Genomic DNA, 16,279 nt, shown 5'->3' with positions numbered 1-16,279 from the left:
GTTACTAACACAAACTTCACATTTTATTACAGCATGAACCTATACATAATACTTATACAGTAAAATAATGCAGCCAGGTGATGGATATATTCAACACAACAGATTGAGGCTTTGTGTAGGGTTTATTACACATATAGTCAGTCTATGTACATTATTAAGCATGAGCACGAGTTTACAAAAACCTCTGGACACTTAAAACTGGCAACCTTTCACCAACAACATCTGGAAGAAGTCAATGAATAAATACATAACCAAAAAATCTGTCCATATTCCTGGGATGGGAGCAGTCCTAGTAGCGGTAGTCTAGGATAAAGCCCGGTTGTTGTCTGGGAAATGGTCCCGCTGTCTGATTTAATGGAAGGGCATGAAACTGGGCAGAAACCAGTCAACAAGACAACTGTCTTTCAAACTGTGATTTTGAATAAACCTTGTCTTTAAAGATGAGACAGCTAAGGCACCTCGACAATGACAACCAATGTCTCCATGTCCACCAGACCATGTGGGCTCAGGCAAAAGTTAAGACAAAGTGCAAAGGCAGAGTTCATTTAAAATCTGTGTTGAAGTCATAGGCGTCGTCTGACGTAGCTCTGGAGAGGCTCATGTCAATGGGGGCAGACTGGAACTGAACATGACCTGGTTTTTCTGGAAAGACAAAGTGATGGTGAGATATAAAAACATGTACATGTACTAACGGGTGTACACATTTGTATTGACATAAGGAAGTAAAGTTTATAAACTGAATTTACTTTTGAGCGGCACCTCCTGTGGTTTCTCTGGTTCTTCGGCTGTATTCGAGTCCTCAGCCATTTGCTCAGGCTGCAAGAAGAGCAAATGTGTTAATTATAATTCATAATCCTAAAGATACCTCTGATAAAACACCTCCTGCCAGTAGGATCAGAGTTGGATTAGAAGTCTTCATCAACAAATCAAGACTTGCGTTTTTGTCCTCATTTCCAGGCTGGAGTGAAAACCAGACTGCATTTTTTAAAGCTGCTGTATTGTCTGGCAGATTTTCTGAATTTGTTTCTCCATATCTATGGTTACCTCATCATTCCTCTCTGTTTCTGTGTCTGTGGATCCAACAGCAGGTTTTCCTTCAGAGACGTCGCTGACGGTCAGCAGGCCTGCAGTAGGGCCTTTAGAGATGAAGCCTATACTGCTGGCTGGGTTTGGAAATTTAACACCTTTAAAAAAAATAAAGTTGGTGTCAGCAACACAGTCGGGAGTGATTACATTCTTTCTTATAGAGTACAGTTAGTCTGAAAGCCTCCTAGTGGCCCTGAGAGGGAGATCAAACCGACATTCATTTTGAAAGTGGGCAATGATAAGGGACGAGGCCACAGAGGCATCTTTGAACCATACTAAGGCTGGTTTTCAGACTTCTGTTAAAGCAGATACAAATGTAATGCCAGTACCTTTCAAAGTTTCTTCATTGCCAATTTTCAGCTGGTTTAGATCCCAGCCACTCTGCATCTCAACAACCACAGTGTCAGACAGGTAGGCAGGCCGGCAGTGGTTCTCTCCTGCCTTACAGTGGTAGCTCATCTTGGCTCTGAGGGAAATCCAAACCAGACAAAATATGTGACTCATGAGAATACAGTAACATTCATTGTAATTGCTACATATATTCAGCCTGGCACAGTGTTTGGATCAGAGTTGGATTAGAAGTCTTCATTGTGAAATCAAGAAATGCGTTTTTGTCCTCATTTCCACACTGATGCACTACAGCTGCTCATCCTTCCTGATCCTTTAGTACACTAACACTCACCCTGTCCATTCAGCAAGGAAAGCTGTTGCTGCCTGCTCCGTGTTCGCTACTCCGCCTTTCTGTAGATAGCCACGCTTTTTGGCAAACGTGGTCAAAAACTCCAGAGAGTTTCTGAAGTCGGGGACGTTGTACTGGAGCATGATCTGAAACAGCGAGGAGAGATCACGTTAAATGCCTTTTACTTTTTCATTCACGAGAGAACAGCCTCATCCATCTCACCAGTTGATAATCATATGCTCCTACTTGATATACTGTACCTGATTCTTGTCACACTGTTTGAGCAGAGTCCTGACGGCCTCCAGCACACTGTCCTGGCCGTCCTCCACCTGCAGACTCCTCAGAGCCATAGATGCTGGAGGGTTGGATGGTGATGCCACAACTCCTGGGCTGTCTATAAGCTTCACGTTTTTCAAAATGTGCACCTCCTGCATGGATCTGAGGGTGATACAGGAAAAAAATTAATCTTGGGGATAAGCCAGGGATTGGAAACATAAATTTGTCAACTGGCATATTGTCAGTGATCCACATAATGATTCCAATTGGTAATAAGAAAATATGCAGTGTGATAATGATCCAAGAGAAAATGTTAGAATTTTAGTTAAAGAAAGTTAATTTGTCTCTTACTTTGTGATGCCTCTCTTGACACCGGCATTGCATGCAAGGATTCCCTTCAGACTGTTGACGAGACTGCTCTTTCCCACATTAGGAAAGCCTGAGGATACAAGGAGATTGCATCAAATTGAGGATTCAGACTAATTACTGATTCATCTACATCAAACAACTACCTAAGACTGGATTTTAGGTCCTAAACAACACCCAAGACAATCCTGTTGTCAAAAAAACAAACAAGAAATGTTATACTGGGAAAACACTGTGCTTACCAACTACGCCCACTCTGAGAGACTCTGCACTCGTGTTTGCAGCGTAACTTGTCAGGAGCTCAGTGACGCAACTGTTTCCAAAGCAGGCTGCTCCTCTGGATTTGTCCAATACTTCGTTGGAGGCTACTATCCTGCTCTTCTTTGCTCGCTGATGAAGACAGAACAATAAAATCACTTAAAAAGCAACACAATGAATGTTGGAAGACCCACTAAACACCTATCTGATTTTGTTCACAAACGCACATAATCAGCTCTGCACAGCACAGAGCCATTTAACAGAGTGGTTTGTTGTTTACTTTTGGAGGTTATAACCAGTTATAACAGCACAACACAAGCTGCTCAACCTTCTCAGTCCTCCGGGAACAAAAATGAACCAAAGACAGTTCTAGACAGTAAAATTAATCTAAACTATCTCCATGAAAATTTAAATTATATTATAAAAAGCTGCATGGGAATGAACAGGTGCTGTAAGTTTACACATCTGTCTGTCACTGATGTATAAAATGAACCTCCTACCACTGTTTTGTCCTGAATCTGTGTTGATGCTTTGAACGCCACAACTGGAAACTCCTGCTGTAGACACTGTATCCACCTCTCCACGTTCTCCTTAGGTACCAGATCTACAACACAGAAAACACACTTTAATAAACAGATAGTCCTTTCAAACTCACTAGACCACAAAACTAATGATCCATGTATGCACTTTACTATAAAAGTAGCATAGCAGTGTCTCATATCCATTTACCTATTTTGTTTAATACCAAAACCAGCTTCTTTTTGCCTTCCCTCTGCAGCACTGCCTCCTCCAGCTGTGGACATCTGCATCCCAGTGGATCACGCGCATCAAGGACTTCTAATACAACATCAGATGCGTCAATTACCTGAAGAGGGGGGAGGTCATATTGAGGATTGTCAGATAAGTTTCGACTGAGCACTTAAAAAACATTTAATTTCTTCCTACAGTAAAACAGAGTGGGAGTAGGTTGTGTTACCTTGTTTAATTCAGAGCAAAGGAACTGTTTTGAGTTCCTGTCTGGGGTGATCCGTTTGTCTGAAAGCGTTTCATTCTCATCCTGGAAATTAGATATACATTTTTTTAGTAAAAACAGTTAAGTGATTAAATTCTGATTTGATGTTTGATTGCTGCGGTAGTCTTTTACCTGACGAGCTCTTTTGGCTTTCACATCTGTTTCCTTACTCGAATCCTCCTTTTCCTTCTTCCTCTTCTGGGCTCGCTCCTCTTTTTTAGCTTGTTTTCTTCTTTCTTTTTCTTCTTCAATCTATGGCACAAAAATGTATTGACTGAGTATATTGATTGAGCAAGAAAGAAAAGTGCACCATTGCAATGCTCACGTTACCCTCCGAATCAGTTAAAGGGAAGTTTAAGAGAAATGACTGATCATATTTATAATCTTAATAATAGTAATCCATCCTCATCATCATAACAGTAATAATAATAATCATAATCAAGTCCAGATAGGGGTTTTTGACCTGAATCTGGGCTGATGTACTCTGGATGGAGAAATATCAGTGAAGTTACCCTTTTTTGTTTTCTCACAAATAGAATAAAAGTTCCAAACATCTGAAACGGTTTTTTAATTAGTGTCTTGAGTCTTCTTGATAATCTAGTCCAGATTTGACTAGTCTTAGTATAGGGGTTTCTGATCTGATGTAGTCTAGATGAAGAAATATCAGTGTAATCACCCTTTTTCCTCTTTTCTTGAGACAAAGCATTTAAACTGCATTAAGGCTTTTCCAATTAGCTGTTAAATATCCATATTTGTTATCTTTAGCCACAAATCAGAAGCTCAGTGCACCATTATAAAGCTGCATGCCATGATTGGTTGAAATAAGATCACCAGTATGAAGTATAATATAATATATGAATTACACGCACACATGACTACAGCGTGCTGATTAGGGGGTGCTAACCTGTAGCCTCCTCTGCTCTGCCTCCCTTAGGACCTCCTCTTTGAAGGGAGCACTGTTAGGCACTCCGGGATCTTTCTTCACTCGTTTGCTCACTCCTTTCTTGTTATTCTCTTTTCTCAATTTTCTGTTGTGCTCTCGGACCTGAAAACAAGAACAGACAAATGTATCAAACAGCGAAATTAGCGGTAGCAGCCTCAAATCTCCGACACAGGCCTTAAAGTAAAAAGTTAATTTTCAATTTTTATTTTTTTTAGGTATGTGGTGGAAGACACTTACCTTCTTCTGTATTTTATACCGTTTGGAACATGACAACCTCTTACTTGCTTTCCTTAACTCTGAAGACAAAAATAAGAATAAAACACGTTGAGTGCATGGCGTGTTAAAGACGAAGCTAATGCAGAATAAGCAGTGATAGTTGTTAGCAGTGATTATAGTTCACGGAGAAGACAGCAGGAAAATAATACCTTAGTTAGTTTTAATAAGCTAATATATTTGTTTCAAATGACTATAAATCGTGTACTTACTTGGTCGTTTCATTGTGGAGCTGCTGACCTGCCAATGTGACAAACTGCAGTGCTGCACTGCTCTCACACGTGGAGGAGCTCACAAGTTGGTCGTTTCCGGTTTTGCAGGCGCGCTTTGCCGCCACCTACTGAGCTGGAGGACAATTTATTTTATTTTGACCTTCCCTTACTGCTGTGTAAAATTTCAACATCTTTATATTCCTGAACGTAGAATATTTGCAGCTACACTAAAAATAGCACATTATTGAGAATCACCACATAAGTTACTTCCTGATTAATATATACCACAACCATGATGTGTGTATCATTTGATTTGTGAGCTGTTTTATGTTTCTAAATGATATCCTCTTAACCTGAGCAAAGTTGGGATTTCGGCTTTTGAACTATTCAGAATAATAATTTCACACAAAAAAAACAGAATGTATTCTACAAGGATATGCTTTTTTTTTACCAACAAAATTGTATACCTGCATCTCCTTTAAAGTATGTTTAGCCTATATAAGCAACTGATAATATGGTTTATTAATTACTACATCAATGCATACATCTTCACTGGAAATCCAAGAGGTGTTACATCCCTAAAATGCTCAGATATCGGGTATATAGGCTATATGTGCATATACCATATATTTAAAATAAACCTTTCCTCATTATATTAATAAAAAACAGTTTCAAATCAGCATTACAATTCCCAGTAAATGTGTTTGTTACTGTGATTTAATTGTATTGGTTGTCATCACAATACTTTAAAGAAAATGCTGTAATTACAAAATACAACTATTCATACAAGCTTTGAAAACATTATTATTAAAATAGTCTATATTATTGATGAAATATTAAGTTCCATTAGAAAATGTGGTAATTAAAATGCTGTAGCCATGTGCCCACTAACTAAAGTCCCTGTGGACTCCTTTGAGCTTAAACATCAAAAATTCAGATCATTGTTGTGAGATATCTCAAGCCTTCTGACATGTCTGACAGAACTTTAGCCTGAGGTCTGTTTTATGTATTTATGAGCGGTTAGCCATTTCCCACACAAACTCACTCCACTCTCTAACCGGACCGGTGCATACAAACATTTTGAAAACAATAGGTAATGGAATACAGTATACATAAAGCAAAACAACCTAAAAGGATCTGTACACTGCTATCTTGTTCCCATTTCCTCCTTAATTCTATATGGACAGGACAACATTAGGACCACTCATTGTTTTCCCCATGTCAGGAAATGTTGTCATGTCTGAGACAAGAAGAAGAAATAAGAGAGAAAAGAATTAATTGATGTGCATGTGCCTCATAATTATTATATTGTTTATTATATTATTATAAATAAATAAAACCTATAATTTCACTGCATATGAAATGACTTTGTTTATGATGACTACTCTACAGTACAAAATGTATCTGGTTCATCTGCAGCAGCTCTGCTTTACTCTGTGGAATAGTACTCCCTATGAAACAATCTCAAGATGATGGTCTGACAGAAAGCCCACTCTGGTGGTAGATACAATACACCAATAAACTGAAATGTGATTTACAGATTTCTTTGATGTCCAGTATCTCCTTTTAATATCTGGAAATGTGTTGGCTCTGATGTGGCAGCATACTAGTGCAAGACTCACTGTCACTCACATTGCTTACACCAGAAGGAAGTACGTATTATAAAGTTGTTCTTGGCTCTGTACTCAATCACATTTGATATGAAATTAAAGTGCTATTTTTTGGCTTTGAGTGTGATTAGCCTACATCAATATCAAACTAAGTGAAATTGCAACTGGACACTTTCAATGCAAAACAAAAGTTGCAGATATTATTGCACACCCAAACACATGGGTCCGCAGAGTGGGACATGAGCACTTTTTTTGGCCCCCTTCAAGTCTCTACGAGAAGCCAAATTTTGAGTATGACTGGACTGAAGAGACGGCTTTAAAGTGAATGGATACTGAGGGAGAATAAAACCTCACGGTGGCTGTAATGCAACACCATGGATGCCAGCTGCCGTAAAATCTCATGGAAGAAGAAGAGGAAGAAGGAGGAGGGGGAGGAGGAGTATGAGGAGTAGGAGGAGGAGATGAGGAGAAGGAAAAGGAAAAGGAGAAGAAGGAGTAGAAGAAGAAGAACTCCGGGTCACGTGATTGGGTTGAGCATCTTTTTGGTCCATTTTGGAGGATAGCGAGAGCTCCGTGCAAACCCAAGACGATGACCAAACTGCAGTTTTTAAACGTCTTTTTGACTGAGCGGCTCATGCTCGCTGCGCAGGAGATTTACAAATCTGTCGAGGACACGATTTTAGAGTACCAGGAGGAGATAGCGATCCGAGAGCGGGAGAACGACCATCTGAGACGCAGGCTGCGAGACGCTGGGATTGAAATATGGCCAGGTTAGCTCTGCTGAAAGCTAGCGGTGGAGTCGCTCCCCTTTATGTCCTCTTAGCTCAGCCTGTAAGGGTAGCATAATGTGGGGGAGTATAAATAACTGGGCTTATATACAACACACATGAAATAGCTGCAGAATAATGTTGTCTCACTTCAATCAAGTTAACTTTAGCCTTAGCGAGCTAGTTGACGTTAGCGCCTATAGTTGTTAAGCGGCTAGCACGTTAGCAACCTTTGTTCGTTAGCCGACTAGCCTAAAGCCTGTGTGTCTGCATGTTTTCACAGCCTGTGTAACTCTTATTAATGCATGGTTTATATGACAGTCACAGACACTAAGTTAGTGTACACTGAAGTAATGCACATACACACACACACACACTTTCCCCGTGTTGTGTCAAATTGTTTATTGTGTCCTCCAGCTTTATAAAGACCCGAGTCTGAGTCTGCTGCTCCAGTTTTGCCAAATGTGCCATTAACGTCACTATTAGGACTGTAAATATGTGATGCATTGTTCATTTGAATCAATTTGCAGATATTTTTAACCCTTCACTCGATATTAGGGTTATTGTTTTCACATTTCACATTAATGTCACCGATCGCTGTTATATTCACTGAATTAATTTACAAGTCCAAGTGGGTGAATACTTTCAGTAGGCATCTTTTATAGTATTGTTTATTTTTTGAGCGTCTCTCTGTCTGTATCATAGTGGAGGTGGGCCACCTCGCCTGATATTAACACAATTTCCATTAACATAATTGAAATTTGAATACTGATATGTGACATGCTTTTATGCCCAACATGCCCAACAATTGGTCAGGATTTTGGTGCTACCAGCTCTACAGTATCCTAGAGGATACACTGAATAGTAGAATTCACGCATGCTGTATCTTGGCAGTTTATATATTTACATCCAACTATTTTCTGTTAGTTTCAGTCAAGAAGGTAATGAGTTCAGCTCTTTGCTATTTGGTACTGGAAAAAGTACCAAGTAGCTTCTGTAACACTGATGTTTTACAGAAGAACAGTTGCCGTTTCCAGGGGCTCCAGGGGCTCCAGTGGCTCGGTTAGAGCTTTTCAAGTTAACTACAATAAAGATAAAGACCAAGTCAATTTTGATATTTAACATAATAACTCAAACATATGAAATTTTGTGAACTGCAAGTGGTGCATGTAATCCAATTAGAGTTCAGCTGTATCTTAGACACGGTTGTGTTTGCTGTAGTGTTGTTAATGGTTTTAACCTGAGCCTCTTCTACCGCTTGTGTTCACAGACCGCCCATCGATGGCGCTGTTGGATGAGGAGGAAGGCGAGCATCCACGGCGTGAGTGGAGTCCCAGCATGGGGCACGAAGAACGTATTCCTATTCAGATCAAGGATAAAAGAGATCTTCGGACCAACCAAGGAGATGATCAACTTCGTGGGCATGGCTCTTGCAGCACACCAGAAAACATGTTCACTCCCCCACGAGTTGGAAATCAGTATCCCCAAGACGGCCCTCACACGTCCAACCTCCCTCAGAGTCAAGGTGTGGAGAACAGAGAGCGGGATCCAGGATCTCGAAGCTCCTCGAGGCATGTGAAGGCAGAGAGTGGAGGAAACCACAGAGGCTCTACTTCCTCCAACAGCGGTGCCCAGCCTCTCGCACCAGTCAACCCAAACTGCTCAAATGAGAACAACATTGACATTATTGGAGTGGAGAATGGAGGACAGATGGTTGGTGCTAAGGGAAATGGAAATGGAGCTAACAGAGGACAGGCCTCTCACATGCGCAACCAAGGAGCCAATGCTGTTGACTGCACCCATCAAAAGTCCCCTCTACAAGGCCACATGTCATCCTTCTGCTGCAAGGTTTGTGGTGAAGCATTTAGTCACATTGGCCACTTGCACGTGCACGTACAAGTGCATACACGGGAAAAACCCTACCGCTGTGGTGTATGCGGAAAATGCTGCAGCTCCTCCGGGAGGCTGCAGGAGCACCAGCGTAGCCACACAGGAGAAAAACCATTCCGCTGTCAGATTTGTGGAAAGGGCTTCACACAGATGGCTCACCTGAAGGTACACATGAGGATCCACACCGGGGAGAAGCCTTACAGTTGCCCTGTTTGTGGCAAGTGCTTCAGCCGCTCTGACAAAATAAAGAGGCATCTCCAGACCCATAGCCGTGAGGGAACATATTTCTCAGGGCAATGATGCAAATGTGTTATTGATCAACCCAGTTTGTGAATCATATTGATGTGGGAAACTTTTCTACAAAAAGCTAAAATCGCTGCCATTAAGACAAGGCTTTTTTCTTCCAACTTTCCAAGAACTAGGAAAATTGCAACTCTTAGAGCAAGTTTTTTATCTAACCTAATACTTCTCCACGCCATAGTCCCTCAATAGGTTTTGTATTAGCCAGTTTAGTATGTCATTTACTTAATTTTGTACTTGTCACTGAGTATTAAATCTCAGAGACACAATTTGAGTTATTAGCTAGCCTTTTTGAATTATCTAGCCTTCCTTAGTCACATAATTAGCATGATGAAGTCTTCCACACATGCCTTGAAACTGAGATGCATTAAGAAATGCAACAGTGTTCAGCACGGTCACAGATTATCTTCAGCCAGTCACTTCATATCTCACAAGTTCACGAGAGCTTGAAATTTGCGGACTTGGCATCTATCTTGTATTCATTATTGTAGCCTAAAAATAGGAGTCAGATCACCACGTTCTCAGTTAAAATTTAAATTAACTACAGAATAAATGACTTGACAAATGAAGCCTGTGTGTCATCTGGCTTAGTCTAACACTGCCAGTAGTTCAAGTTAATGACACAAAATTCAGGCAGACAAAAGGCTACTAAAATACCCCATCAACTGCAGACCTGTGCTCACAGACATGACACTTTCACAGTTTACAAGGAGTCGTCTGATCTGACACTTTAACTTCATATTTCTCTTCATCTTTGCTTCTTTTTCTTCTCAGTGCTGTTACATTGTTGCAGAGCTAAATACTGCCATCTCACATCATCAGTGCTTCATGTTGTCCATTGAAATATGGAGAACTCTGTTGTGAGACTGCTCCACATTTTTGTGAAGATAATGTGATAATTTGTAAAATACCACTAGTCCCCACCTGTCATGCATTTAGGAATTTTGTGGTGTCTTTTTTTCTTTCTTTTTTTTTAACGAAATGCACTGCAGCATCTGTCCTAGACGATGCAGAAATTCACTCTATAATAGGGCCACACAGTATTAGCTGAACTTATCTGTGGTTCTGTGGTCAGTCTGCAATGATCAACGATTTTATGTTCACACATGTTTTTATTTTTTTGTTTTTTGTTTTTAACCACATTTTCAGAAGTGATGATTGGTTTTATCATAGAATCAGGTACTTCCTCTGCCCATCCTGGACTGACTCCCTGAACAGTAGACACTTTCTCCTCAGGATGCTGCATTCATAACACAAGGGTATACCAGAAAAACAAACGTCTTATTTGAAACAGCTTTGTTCAAAGACAGACACTCAGGGTTTGTGAGTTTTCCAATTTGGATTTATGGATTCATGGAAATAACTGACCTGCAAAAAGATGAACTAAATGAAATAAGTCAAAATACCCTCAGAGTGTGTCAAAGCTCAGTTGCCCTGGGAATTCCTGCCTAACTTAAACCCTGCGTGTGATGAATGCGGCATGAGACAACTTCAGCACGTCCTCACAGCTGACCAGCAGCCCCTCACTCAGTCTACTCTGGGACAACTTTGCTTCCCCTGCACACACTCTCTACTGTACAGTGTTGTATCATTGCATAATAAATGTTATTTTTTAATAAAGTAGCAATTGAGTATCCATGAAAACTGTCTTCTATCGTGTAAAGAAAGACAACTCAGAAATGGTGAGTGTACAAAATCATTACTAATGGTGAATAGACCTCATTTACATTGTGCCATTCTAGTCTTATCAACTATTCAAAGCACTTTACAACACATGCCAACATTCACCCATTCACACACATCCATACACTGATGGCAGAGGCTGCCATGCAAGGTGCCAAACTGCACATCAGGAGCAGTACAGCGCTTCCTGTCTCGAGTACCATACAGTGTTTCCATGCTCACCCACACACTGATCGGGAGCAATTTGGGGTCCAGTATCTTGCCCAGGGATACTTGTACATGCGGATAGGAAGAGCCAGAGATCAAACCAATGACCCTCTAATTAGTGGACAATCTGCTCTACCTTCCTAGCCATACTTCCATTCGCTGAAGCAGTATTTATGATCTAGAATAGGGTAGGTTTGGCATTTGAATTGAACACTTTGCATTTATCAGTGATACAAAGAACATAAAGCTGGCATTAATTTGGTTTGCACCCACTAAACTATCTTCCTTTCAGGCATGGAAGAGCATATATGCTTTTGTAGATTACCTTGTAGAGTAGAGTAAAACCTTGTATCTGCCTGGCTGATTACTGATTAGAGCATACATGTGATTAATCATTATCACTTGAGAGCTGCTCTTGAATGCCACTCCTACATGTATTCATAAATTGGCCTTATGGAACAGTCTTAAGTGCAATTCTTAATAAGTTTGATGAATATGGGACCAGAGCCAGACACATACTGTAGCTTTGGGTTTAGTGCCATCTAACAAAGTTTATGTCTGTAGACCTCAATGTGACATTTTTCATATGACTCTGCTCTTTGCTGTATATATAGTCCCCATGAAAATTGCTGACACTGAGGTCGATAGATTATCCAGAGTAAAATGAACAGTGCTTTTAAGAAGACATGTTGACTGATATTCATTTTGTCTTTGAGTCCCACAAAGAAAATCCCAATCATCTTTGTATTGGAGTGGAGGCAATGATGGATTTCTCAGAACCTGGGCAAAAAAGCAGATGTTCTTAAGAAGACACAGATGACTATTTAAAATATGATTGAATAAATACTATATCTATAGGTGAGATCAAATACTGGTATGCTTTTAATGACCAGATCTGCTCATTTTTAACAACTTTTTTTGGCATAATGAAACCTCTGCAAACCTAAAATAAAACCTAAGCTGTGTAAAAGATTGGTGCAGAGGTGTTCAAATTAAAAATCCCCCAGTGTACACCATCCTCTCACCTTGTTATTATATTGTTTCATTATACTCTGATCTCAAAAAATATTCCACATTAAATCAATTCACTTTTAAGGTGATAATGAAAATGAGCTTTCATGGTTGGAGGAGGAGCCATGATGCCAAAAATGTCTAAAGCAACAGTCGACTTGTCAATTCAGGAACAGTGCAGGTATATCTCATAATTCCTAAATTTAATGTAGCCATTATCAATTATGAATTTAACATGTGTGTGCCTAGGTTTGATATTCTAAGAAAGGCTGATTAAGCAAAGAGGTTTGAATTTTCTTTTCAAAAAAATCATTAAGCATGTGAAGGTTTTGTTGGCACACACCAGTTGACAGCAATATCAATTTTCCCTCCCTTGTAAGAAAATATGCAAATATGATAATCATTGAGGAAGATACTGGGATGTTTGCTTGAGAGGATTTTAACCAGCCACCTCTCCTCACCAAAATATATTCTGATTTGCTTTTTCTAACAGGCAATTCATTTTGATGGAATATCAACAGCATATTGAATATTTATCACCTGTTAAATATTTTAGAGGAACAGGCTGTGTTCAAAGAAGACACATTGTCATGGCACAATAGTAAAAGCACAGGTGTAAATCATGAAATGAAAGAGATGTACTGTGTGTGCTGACTCACTGGGACACTTGAATAGAGCTGAGACATCATCAGTGTTTTCAGTAACACCTGTGCTTTTCTTATAAAATGTGTGTTGTCTGCTGTTGGAAAGCAGTAACATATATTTTTTGTCCTGCTGCTGTATGCAAAATATCTCATCATATCTTCAAACCAAAATGTTAAGACATAAATGCCTTAAACCTGTCATGTGTCCACAGTCACTAAATATTGCTAATAAACAAGCAATGTGTTATTTATTTATTATGAATATTATTTTTTTGTAGTAACAAATACACAACACCTGGTGGGGTGCTTTCCATTTCAGTCTGTCTTATACTTGACAATGAACAAAAGCACTGTGTGAGTCACACCAGGAAAATATTCTAGGTGTTTTTTCCCCCAAATTTGAATGATTGGTAAAACATAATCAATAGCTAAACTACATTTATACCTCAAATGAAAAGCAAACCAAGAATAGTTGTAAAGGAGAAAATTTGATTTTTTATTTTACACATTGCGGCCAAATGGTGGTTTAATATCACTGTGACTCATTGTAACATGGCAAGGCAACAGTTGGTAGAACAACTACAGTGTGTTATGTGTTTCCAGTGACAACCTTATGCCTACTGAGATGTGAATGAATTCTCACTTATTCTTGTGATATTTTTCCCATTCACAATAATTTGTCCTGTTTCTACAGCAACAGCAAATGTATGTCTGCCAGCTATGAATATTCAGACTATATGCAAACACAAGGAGACCTAGTAGGTCGAAATCACACACTATTGCATGATCTGCAGTGACATGCCATGTCTATTTGCTCCTCAAGGTGTGGACAGGAAATGTCAGCCGCCCACAGCAGGGACGGAGGTCTGGTGATAAGAAACCAGGAGACTGAAGGAAGATGCAGCTCCACATTTAGACCACATTCAATTTGCTCATATGGAATTTCAGTAGCTGCCTAATAGAAGCTGTGGTGGTTTTTCTTTTAGATGAGTCAACAAGCTATCTACACTGTTGATTAGTCATTATCATTGTATAATCATATAATCATAATCATTGTATGATTACTTATTAACCAATAACAGGGAAACCTACTCAGAACCCTGTTGTGCAATTAGCTATCTGAATCAGGTGAAGGCTTGTGTAAAAGGATTCAACAGCAAAGAAAAACATCATATATCAGATTCACCCCCCCCCCCCCCCCCCTCACCCACTCCTCCCCACAGCATTTAAGTGATAAAAAACATCATTGCTTATGAAGATGAGCTATATAACAGTGGAGGTCTTTATGACTTAAACAAAATGTAGTTATTTCACAGTTACATGGAGGCTGGAGTGTACCACTAAAGTAACAGCATTATATTGTTATAACTAATTAACTGATACTAAAACATGCACATTTTTCATTTTAAGGTTTAGTTCACTCAAAATGACACAGAGTTTTGATTTTTAGTGATTAAGTTTTGAGATATACATCTGAGATTTCAGCATTCAGTTTTGTGTGCAGTTTTATTTGAAAAAGCCAGCAGCAGCCTTTGTTTTGTAGCTGTTACTCTGGAGAGTCCATAGACCTCACTGTGAACAGATTTCTCCTTAAATATTTCTTTACAAGAAAGTTTAACTGCAATCTGAAAACAGTGAGCCTGTTTGGCATTTCCACATGGAGTACAAAAACTATGGATCCAGAAAGCAAAGCAAAAACTGCATTCATTTCTCATTTTATCAGAGAAGATCAATAATAATTCCCATTACAGTACTCATCATCTGTGACTTAACATTTTCAGCAATTGTAATGGATCGTCTCTGGCTCTGCAAAGCCAATCTGACTGTTAACCTCAAGAAGTCTAGATTCTGTCTGCAAGAAATCAGATTCCTTGGACACATTGTCTCAGGTAATGGGGTCACTGCAAATCCTGACAAAGTTGAGGTAATTCGGTCCTATCCAGTGCCGATGAATCTAGCAGGCCTAATAAAACCAGGCATTTAGTGGACAGTATAAATAACATCTATTTATACACCAGTGCAGTCAAACTCTTAAAAGTGTACAGTACTACTAAGGTGTCTACATTTGTAAGATGAACAATTTTATCCAAAGCAATTCTAAAAATAGCAGAGGTCATCAATATTTTGTGATGGAATTAGGTTTCAGTGTATGACAGCTGTTGATTGATTGAGTGTGCAGTGAGATGCAACTGTTTTCTGGCAATCTCATTCAAATATTGATGCATCTCCAGTTTAATGATTCTATGAAGATGGAAGCTCATAACACACGAGACTGACATAAATATTAAGGTTTATAAATATCGTTTGTGGTCAGTAGATGCATGTAGCAGCATTAGAGAAGCATATCAGTCACAGGCTTGATAAAATACATACAAAGTAATGTGACTGAGCAAGAGAGCATGGATATGAACTCTACTCCACTCAAGTTTTTATACAGTAAAGAGGATTGTTTGCATTAGTGAGCACATCACAAATATCTACTTTTGACTATCTCTATTGACTTTCCGTTTCACTCCATGGTAGCAGTATGCATCTCTTCAGGGTGGCCTGCAGGGAGCATGTCCTCTATTTCCTTGTGTTGCTGCCCCACAGGTTGCCACTCGAAACCTGTCCAGGAGACCAGACTTTCTATTAGCTCAGTCTGTGCTTTTATCTATTGGAGATTGGATTATCATGAAAACAAAAAAATGAATTTAGTTTTATGATCAGCTTTATGGTCAATTTACATCTGATCTCAATTTCAATAATAAAATGGGAACATAGTATTTTGCAAAGCAGGTAAATGGACTGCATTTATATAGCACTTCTCTAGTCTCATCAACCACTCAAAGTGTTTCAGAATACACACCAACATTCACCCATTCACACACCCATTCATACACTGATGGCAGAAGCAAGGTGCCAACCTGCTCATCAGGAGTGATACAACACTTCCTGTCCAAAGTGCCCTATAATGTTTTTAGACTCGCCCATTCACACACACACACACACACACACACACACACACACACACACACACACACACACACACACACACACACACACGCACACACACACACACA

General features: G+C 39.5%; 2 protein-coding genes and 2 non-coding genes across 4 annotated transcripts; 1 reads left to right on the top strand and 3 right to left on the bottom strand.

Moving 5' to 3' along the window:
* Positions 1-107: 107 nt before the first annotated feature.
* On the bottom strand, positions 108-5,180 carry gnl3 (guanine nucleotide binding protein-like 3 (nucleolar)). The gene is made up of 15 exons (XM_053315418.1): positions 5,106-5,180; positions 4,858-4,916; positions 4,582-4,722; positions 3,810-3,929; positions 3,642-3,722; positions 3,395-3,530; positions 3,166-3,269; positions 2,650-2,797; positions 2,393-2,480; positions 2,026-2,203; positions 1,769-1,911; positions 1,416-1,552; positions 1,045-1,184; positions 747-816; positions 108-642 (listed from the first exon to the last, which is right to left on the bottom strand). Exons 1-15 carry the CDS (start codon positions 5,116-5,118, stop codon positions 542-544), a joined length of 1,659 nt encoding a protein of 552 aa, XP_053171393.1. The 5' UTR covers positions 5,119-5,180; the 3' UTR covers positions 108-541.
* Positions 1,638-1,712, bottom strand: LOC128356333 (small nucleolar RNA SNORD19). The gene has a single exon (XR_008321182.1). It is a non-coding gene; the product is annotated as a small nucleolar RNA SNORD19 (small nucleolar RNA).
* LOC128356335 (small nucleolar RNA SNORA47) lies at positions 2,872-3,008 on the bottom strand. Its single transcript, XR_008321184.1, has one exon. It is a non-coding gene; the product is annotated as a small nucleolar RNA SNORA47 (small nucleolar RNA).
* Positions 5,181-7,304: 2,124 nt separating the features above from the next.
* On the top strand, positions 7,305-11,298 carry LOC128355241 (zinc finger and SCAN domain-containing protein 22-like). Its single transcript, XM_053315490.1, has 2 exons — positions 7,305-7,485; positions 8,753-11,298. The coding sequence occupies exons 1-2, from the start codon at positions 7,305-7,307 to the stop codon at positions 9,670-9,672; spliced, it is 1,101 nt and encodes a 366-aa protein (XP_053171465.1). The 3' UTR covers positions 9,673-11,298.
* Positions 11,299-16,279: the final 4,981 nt, after the last annotated feature.

The sequence above is a fragment of the Scomber japonicus genome, chromosome 3, assembly GCF_027409825.1.
Source record: "Scomber japonicus isolate fScoJap1 chromosome 3, fScoJap1.pri, whole genome shotgun sequence".
In the NCBI taxonomy this organism is placed as follows: Eukaryota; Metazoa; Chordata; class Actinopteri; order Scombriformes; family Scombridae; genus Scomber; species Scomber japonicus.
This window is presented reverse-complemented; position numbering and strand designations above follow the sequence as displayed.

What these genes read in the sequence shown, in the direction of transcription:
- gnl3 (XM_053315418.1), bottom strand. An exon ending in GGTATAAAATACAGAAGAAG is followed by an intron (nt 4,723 to 4,857) that starts GTAAGTGTCTTC and finishes TCTTGTTTTCAG; the next exon opens with GTCCGAGAGCACAACAGAAA. An exon ending in TTTGCTCTGAATTAAACAAG is followed by an intron (nt 3,531 to 3,641) that starts GTAACACAACCT and finishes CCCCCTCTTCAG; the next exon opens with GTAATTGACGCATCTGATGT.
- LOC128355241 (XM_053315490.1), top strand. Translation starts at nt 7,305, where the DNA reads ATGACCAAACTGCAGTTTTTAAACGTCTTTTTGACTGAGCGGCTCATG. An exon ending in TGGGATTGAAATATGGCCAG is followed by an intron (nt 7,486 to 8,752) that starts GTTAGCTCTGCT and finishes TTGTGTTCACAG; the next exon opens with ACCGCCCATCGATGGCGCTG.